At 38.1% G+C, this 6,879-nt stretch overlaps 2 protein-coding genes and 1 non-coding gene across 3 annotated transcripts; all 3 read right to left on the reverse strand.

The window, feature by feature from the left end:
* Window positions 1-22: 22 nt before the first annotated feature.
* trnal-aag lies at window positions 23-104 on the reverse strand. The gene has a single exon. It is a non-coding gene; the product is annotated as a tRNA-Leu (tRNA).
* A 1,903-nt stretch (window positions 105-2,007) lies between these two features.
* On the reverse strand, window positions 2,008-3,588 carry LOC124389031 (cytochrome c oxidase assembly protein COX19). The gene is made up of 3 exons (XM_046854229.1): window positions 3,382-3,588; window positions 3,091-3,202; window positions 2,008-2,183 (listed from the first exon to the last, which is right to left on the reverse strand). Exons 1-3 carry the CDS (start codon window positions 3,461-3,463, stop codon window positions 2,096-2,098), a joined length of 282 nt encoding a protein of 93 aa, XP_046710185.1. The 5' UTR covers window positions 3,464-3,588; the 3' UTR covers window positions 2,008-2,095.
* A 1,638-nt stretch (window positions 3,589-5,226) lies between these two features.
* LOC124388830 (dickkopf-related protein 3-like) lies at window positions 5,227-6,498 on the reverse strand. The gene is made up of 4 exons (XM_046853894.1): window positions 6,186-6,498; window positions 5,742-5,916; window positions 5,401-5,602; window positions 5,227-5,287 (listed from the first exon to the last, which is right to left on the reverse strand). Exons 1-4 carry the CDS (start codon window positions 6,360-6,362, stop codon window positions 5,227-5,229), a joined length of 615 nt encoding a protein of 204 aa, XP_046709850.1. The 5' UTR covers window positions 6,363-6,498.
* Window positions 6,499-6,879: the final 381 nt, after the last annotated feature.

The following is a 6,879-nucleotide window of genomic DNA, read 5'->3' on the forward strand; positions in this document are numbered from 1 at the left end:
AAAATACATTTTTAAAAGTTAGTGGCAGCGGTGGGATTCGAACCCACGCCCCCGAAGAGACTGGAGCCTTAATCCAGCGCCTTAGACCGCTCGGCCACGCTACCGTGCTGCGTTACTGACACTACTGTGATACTATGTTACTATGATTAAAGATATTGGAGAATTCCAAACTTCCATTCGTGGTACCACAATAGTGGCACTGAATAGCAGATTTTCAGGTGGAATATGTGAATATGACGCCGGAATATTTATCGACACACATTATTCAGCATTAATAATAAAAAAAAATTATATAATTGCCATTTTTAGGGGACAATTGGCTTCCTTTATAATTATATGATCGAATCTTCAGTCTACCCCATGTGATTTATTTTTTGCTCTGTCACATTTTATGTCATCAGAATTAAAATACTTAAAAATTATAATAAGCAAACATAAATAAATATACATCTTATTGTATATATTAAATTAGATTAAATGTGTGTTAGATTTTTGATCATACCCAAACAAAATACATCTTAATACTAACAATGTGTAACAGCGTAAAATGGAAACAAATATTTTTTGTTAGCTTATGTTGTCTTATGTATGACATTGGTCCTGGGGAACACCGTTTAGTTTCTCTGTGTTTTCTACTGTATAATGTAGGAATGAAAATAAAAGCCTACTTTATTTGACTTGAATTACCGTTGCCTTGTGCCTGTATGGACTCTGATGGCCTACAGTCACTGTATACACGCATTATGTACTCCCAGAGAGTCAGAGCAAAATGTGTACACATTAAACTGGCAACTCTCTGTGGAAAAACCTATAAAAACTTAACTTTTCATCATTTATCTGCTGTAGCAGCTTAATGTCTGTTCAGGGTCACACCGCATCTGTAGATGAACAATATTCGGTGTTAAAGATTTCATTTTCACTAGAAATGTTTTCATTGTGTCACGTATCTCTGCTACAGCTGAGCTACAGAAAAGTCAGAAAGTGTCAGCAACACAGATTTTGTGAAATAAACTAATTAAATCTATTCAGTATGACACCATTAAATATTTACTCTGTGAATAAATGACACCCCATACATATATGTTTTATGTGACAAAAAGTTCAGCCACTGCAACAAAGCTACAAATTGTGATTTACTTAATTTCTTGCACAATTAGCTAAAACAAAGTGAAGCAGAAAATCCATTTTTTCTTAAATGATTTCTTAGCCCAGTCCCATAGTACATACAGATTTTTCTCAGTTCTCTACCCACAACTTGAAATTTTACCTGCAATTAGTTCATATTTACTAACAGTCATATAATCTAAACAGACATTTTCCAAAAATATCACTAGATATGAAGAAACATTGCTTGTTTATACAGTACCTCTGGTTTGTGTCATGTAGCAAGAACATTCAATGAGAGATTGATGATGGGGTCATTTGGGCCACTGTTCAATTGCCTTTAAGTCCAAATGAACTCAAGCAGTTGGCACATCAAAAAATGACGTAAACACAGAATAGGGGACTGCAAAGTTCGGGAAGCAACTAACAAAAATGTGTTACTGTAGACTGAAAGCGTGATTGCTACCAATACCAAGCATTACCATTGATGTTAATTTAGCTAACGAAATGTAGATGGTCATGACTATCAACAGACTCTACCCTGGATCCTGAACTGGTGTTTTGTTGCTTCGCTTCTGGAAAACATCTTGTTTTACATAACCCACAGCGTGTGTTCAGAATACCGACTGTTGCTTCATCTTGCAATGTTGTCATCAGAGCTAAAAAAGTGTATTTTATGCCACACACATGCACTTTATTTCGTACCCTAGTTAGTTTTGTGTAGTTCTGTGTTTTTGATCATTTTTGTTCATTTATGTTGTCTTATGTAGCACGTTGGTCATGGGAGACTTTTCTTACGTTTCGCTACTGTATATGGCTGGAATGCCAATAAAAAATTACTTGGCGTGACGAAGTGATGCAGGGTGAAATGTACAACCAAAAACAACACGTAGATCTCTAAAGTATATCAAACACTTTTATACATCAGATTAATTTACACACTGGGGACAAAATACAATTAGATAAATAATAACACAATTCATCATTGTCATCAGGGTTTCTCCTGGTTTTCCTCTTCCACTTGGTCCATCATGTCTTTGAAACCGAGCTTCTCTAAAGGCTCCTTCGCCATCAACTGCCTGAAGAGAAACATACACACGTGAAAATAAATATTCGAAGTATTGTAGTCATTTTTTTTAGCTAACCAGCCATCTTTCTTGTCCATTCAACACTCCAGTTATTTTTTGGACTGTAGTCACACATAGTAACTGTATTTACTGTATTTCATAGTGAGAGTTATTGAACAGCATGGTTTGTCTGCATCCAAAATAAAAAGCCATTATGCCAGCACCGGTGGGCTTTTTTCACTATATAGGCTATGTTGTCTGATGTTTATTAAATCAGACTACAATTTAGCCCCATAAAGGCCCACGTACATCAGCATTTTCGAATCATTTGATTGGATGGCCAGAGCACATGCTATTCAGACTCATAATCTGCATCTGCTGCAAAGCTCAATCATATTTTTGGATTTTATTTGCTGGTTTTTTTTTTTTATTCCATGATGACGGACATAAGAAAGAATTGATTTCCCATTGAATTTGGCCAAAAAAACATATCAAATCACCAGGAAAAAATGCAAAATGCACAAACAATGCACAGAAAACAAGTGGTCATTTTATGAAGTCAGTATTGATGCTTCTGCTAGAGATGATGTATGTAAGCAGTGCCGCTGTGGCTGCACTGAAAGGAGACTGTGTTCATTGAGATTCTTGCTTTAGCAATGACATTTATTCTCACTGTATGGGACATCTGTGATGTCTGTGATGCAGCAATCTGTTATACTGTGTTTCTGTATAATAATAATGCTTAAATAGCCATGGAGTCATAATGATGATATTAAGAGGTGGACTGAGTCAAGGCAGGACAACACTAAAGGCTTGGGTATGAAACAACAGACAAACTACAAGTGTCTTTTATATCAGAGACGTGCACTTTAAGTCATGCCCTAGTTAGTTTTGTGTTGTGTCTTGTGTAGCAGCTTACCTGTCCATTCTACACTCTAGGTACTCTTTGGACTGTAGTCGACACATAGTGTTGTCAAAGTTTTTGTCTCTGAGACAGCGCATAAACTTCTCTTTAAACGCTTTACATTCACCTGCAAAACACACACACACACACACACACACACACACACACACACACACAAAGAGAGAGAGAGAGAGAGAGAGAGAGAGAGAGAGATGCCGCAGTAAGCAACGCTGATGACGCACACTGATCGCACGTCATTAACGTAAATGACGTAACTTCCTTAATCTCGTGCTTCACCTATCTTACCGAAATGGTCTAAAGGGAACGATCCTTTCTCAGGAGGTCGAGGCTGAAACGCTTTCGTGCCGAAATTCATGGCGGTCGACATTCTGCATCTGTTTGGTTTTATTTATTTCCTACGGAAACTGCATTCGATCGAAAAGTTGAGCACGTTGCTTCCAGAGGATTTATCTGCCTCCACCAAAACATTCGCTTCCACTTCCGCCTTTTACACTGCAAAATAAAAGTCAACCTGATTAAAAAAAAAAAAAAAAAAAAATACAATACAAGTTCATGCTTCACCTTGTCCATGTTGTAGTGTCTAGAGATTGAACTTCCATGATTCCACTTCATGGAAACAAAATCAAGTTGCTTTGTATAGTAAATTAAATTAAGGTTACACATTTTTTTTTATAGATTTTTGAGAAATAGATTACGTCTATAGGTTTTCTAACATATAATAACCTCTATTTGAAACTCAAATATTGAAGCCACATTTGATATCCACTTTCTATAACCTCTGACTTTGCAGCAGTACAAAATGTTGGTCAATTATGCTGATTATACTGTATTTAATCTATAGCTTGTTTGATTTACCAAATTTTGCCAGGATGCATTATATATTGCAGAGGTCTTCGTTTTTATTCACAAAAGGCCAGTGTAGCTGCAGGCTTTTGTTCCAACCAAGCAGGAGCTACACATTTTTTCCATAAGTGCATCTTGGTCCCCAGTCAACTATCAAGTCTGCTTCCAATTTGTCCGGAATAAAAGACTATAGTCACATTGTTTCTTTGCAGATAAGATCAAAAGACCTCTAATATAAAGAATAAAACACTACAGGGCATTCTGTTATTGAAACATAATCAACGATGAGATGGGGTGATGCACTACTTCTCTAAGTAGAGATACCTATAACCACCCCAGGTTAATAAGAAAACATCATTTATGTCTTACTGTGAAATGAGAAAGCACAAAACCCTGTCCAGGAGAATTTGTATTGTCAGAAAACTAACATGCTCATGTAAAAAAAAATATTACCAGTATCAGAAGAATTTGTCTGTTTCTGTCCACACTAACTACTAAGGTGTTCAGTCCCTTGTTATATTAAGACTGGACTCTATCCTGTCATGTCTGCATCTAAAAGATATTCCAACTCTGCAACTGATCCAGAATGCAGCTGTGTGACTTTTCAAACTTCCTTGGGGTTCTCCCATTTGTTCTCCCATTTGCTTCTCTCCCTCTACTGGTTTCATGTAGCTGCTCACATCTGATTTAAAACATTGACGCTAGCTTACAAGGCCAAAAACAGAGCCGCACCCCTCTACCGTTATAGCACCTTTCTCACCTTACACTGCTCCATGTCCGCTCAGATTCTCAACCACTGTTCTACTCGTCAAACAATCTCTCAGGGTAAGGAAGGAAGACATGCTTCAAGACTCTTATCTTTTATTAGGATGAGTAAATGTATGTTAACCCATGAAAAAAATTGTTGCATGCCATAATACCTGTTTTAAAATGGCAACTAATATCTGTAATCATATGCCATGCGGAAGTTTTTTACTGTTTCCCCACACTTTTTATAATGACTGAAAATGTGAGGTGATAAATACTATAGTGTTCTATTTATCACCATGACAATTAAATACATTTTTACATAATTATTTTGTGCTTCCACACCCTGTTTTGTGCTGAAATATTGCTTCTAAAATCACATGGCTTAAAAGTGTATTAAAAAGAAGAATAGCTTATTGTGTACTTATAACCATTTGCATTTCAGAAGACAGCTTGAAACAATAAACCCTTTATTTATATGTACAATTTGAAAGCAGTATATACAAAAGTTCAATAAATTAGATTTACAGTAGTAGGTTCTCAATGTTTTGGAACCTGGCAGGTCCAGCTGGTTGAATCAGGATTGTACACAAATTCCATCCTGTAGAGCAATAAAAAACAGATGTTAACTCTGACACACATTACCATTTTTATACACATTATAACTGAAGTGGTAAAAATACAGGAATTCTTTAAAAACAAAAGGAAACTTACTCTCTGTTTTGTGGCTGACCATTTCCACGACACAGTAGGCCCTCATCACATGGACAGATCTGGTTGATGCTAAATGCCAGTCCTCCATCAGGCACGAAGCAATTCTCGCCTAGGACCAGTCGACGCTTACACACCCTCTCACCATGATGACGAGCACAACACATTGAAGCTCCACAGTCCTTGTCTACTTTACACCGGGCACCTGAAGTGATCATGATGATGATGAGAATGGTAGGCAGCCCACATTAAGCTACTGATGGACAGGCTTAATTCTTACTCCTCATGCTCTAACATACAGTTGTGCTTTAAATCAACTTTGCTTAGAATTATATAGATCTAACCTTCCTGTCCTTCTGGAATGCTCCGGATGCATTTGCCGAACATGCAGCTGAGTCCTCGCACACACTGGGCATCACGCCGGCAATATTTTCCCTCTTGTCTTAGCGGAACACACAAGCCAAAGTGTCGATCGCAGGAAAACCCCTTTCCACATGCACGATCATGGTTGCAGGCCACCTATAACCAGATTCACACATTCAGAACCAAATGCAGGCAACCACATGCAAATTCAGTAGATTAATTAAAATTTGAGTTCACTATGGTTGAATAGAGAATCCAATGGAGTTTTATAGTAAATGAAAACCAATTTCTCTGCAGAAACTTTTACATGCACCTACTTCTAAAAAATTCCAATAGCTTGTTGAAGTCTGTTGTTAAGGTATGATTTGCATATCAAATATATATATATTTTTTTTATCAAAACACACATAGAAACAGTAACTCACCATATCACTCTTTTGGCTGTTAGGAGATGTTTCGGTCTCTCTTTCTCTCAGCCCCATAGGTCCTTCATCAGGTGGACTATATGGCATCGATAGCATCCAGGCCCAGATCCGTGCTTGGACAGCTGGCACAAACATGCACACAAGCAGGATTTGCAAGAATCTTCCTTTGGTGTTCATGATCAGTGCTCAAACAAGTTCAAAACAGCCTGAATAATGTGGCAGCAACAAAATAGCAAGAAATGCTTGGTTGTTCTTAGTGTCACAAAAATGGCAGTCGGTCCTGTCTGAGAAGCTCTCTCTGCATGCCATCAGTAGTAGCACATGTCCTGCACCTTATATACCCAGATGCAGTGACTCTGTCTCTTGTGCTTGTGTTTGTTAAAGCCATAGGATAGGAGGAGACAATTAGTAGTTACAGGATTAGCAAAATTGCTTGCACCGCCCCTCGACACCCCATGCTTAGGTGACCGTAGTGAATTTATCAGCTGCAGAGGTGAAAGGAGGGGGCAGGGATGAGGTCATCTGGGCTAATGGACAGATAACCAGCTCTGACAAAGGGGCAAAGCAAGCAGCTCACTTCCATTCACAGGCATACACAGGGTGAGGCTCTGAATGGCAGACAAACAGCTCACAGGGACCTGGAGTGTGTAGAGGTATGCAGAGGGTTTCTTGCTGTTGACCTCAGCCCCTGCTT

This window comes from Silurus meridionalis, chromosome 7, assembly GCF_014805685.1.
Source record: "Silurus meridionalis isolate SWU-2019-XX chromosome 7, ASM1480568v1, whole genome shotgun sequence".
Taxonomy (NCBI): Eukaryota; Metazoa; Chordata; class Actinopteri; order Siluriformes; family Siluridae; genus Silurus; species Silurus meridionalis.

Coding starts and splice junctions, on each gene's coding strand:
- LOC124389031 (XM_046854229.1), bottom strand. CDS start 3,463: ATGTCGACCGCCATGAATTTCGGCACGAAAGCGTTTCAGCCTCGACCT. Junction 3,203..3,381: donor GTTCCCTTTAGACCATTTCG/GTAAGATAGGTG, acceptor TGTGTTTTGCAG/GTGAATGTAAAGCGTTTAAA. Junction 2,184..3,090: donor CTAGAGTGTAGAATGGACAG/GTAAGCTGCTAC, acceptor GTTTCTCTTCAG/GCAGTTGATGGCGAAGGAGC.
- LOC124388830 (XM_046853894.1), bottom strand. CDS start 6,362: ATGAACACCAAAGGAAGATTCTTGCAAATCCTGCTTGTGTGCATGTTT. Junction 5,917..6,185: donor ACAGCCAAAAGAGTGATATG/GTGAGTTACTGT, acceptor ATCTGGTTATAG/GTGGCCTGCAACCATGATCG. Junction 5,288..5,400: donor GGTCAGCCACAAAACAGAGA/GTAAGTTTCCTT, acceptor ATTGCTCTACAG/GATGGAATTTGTGTACAATC.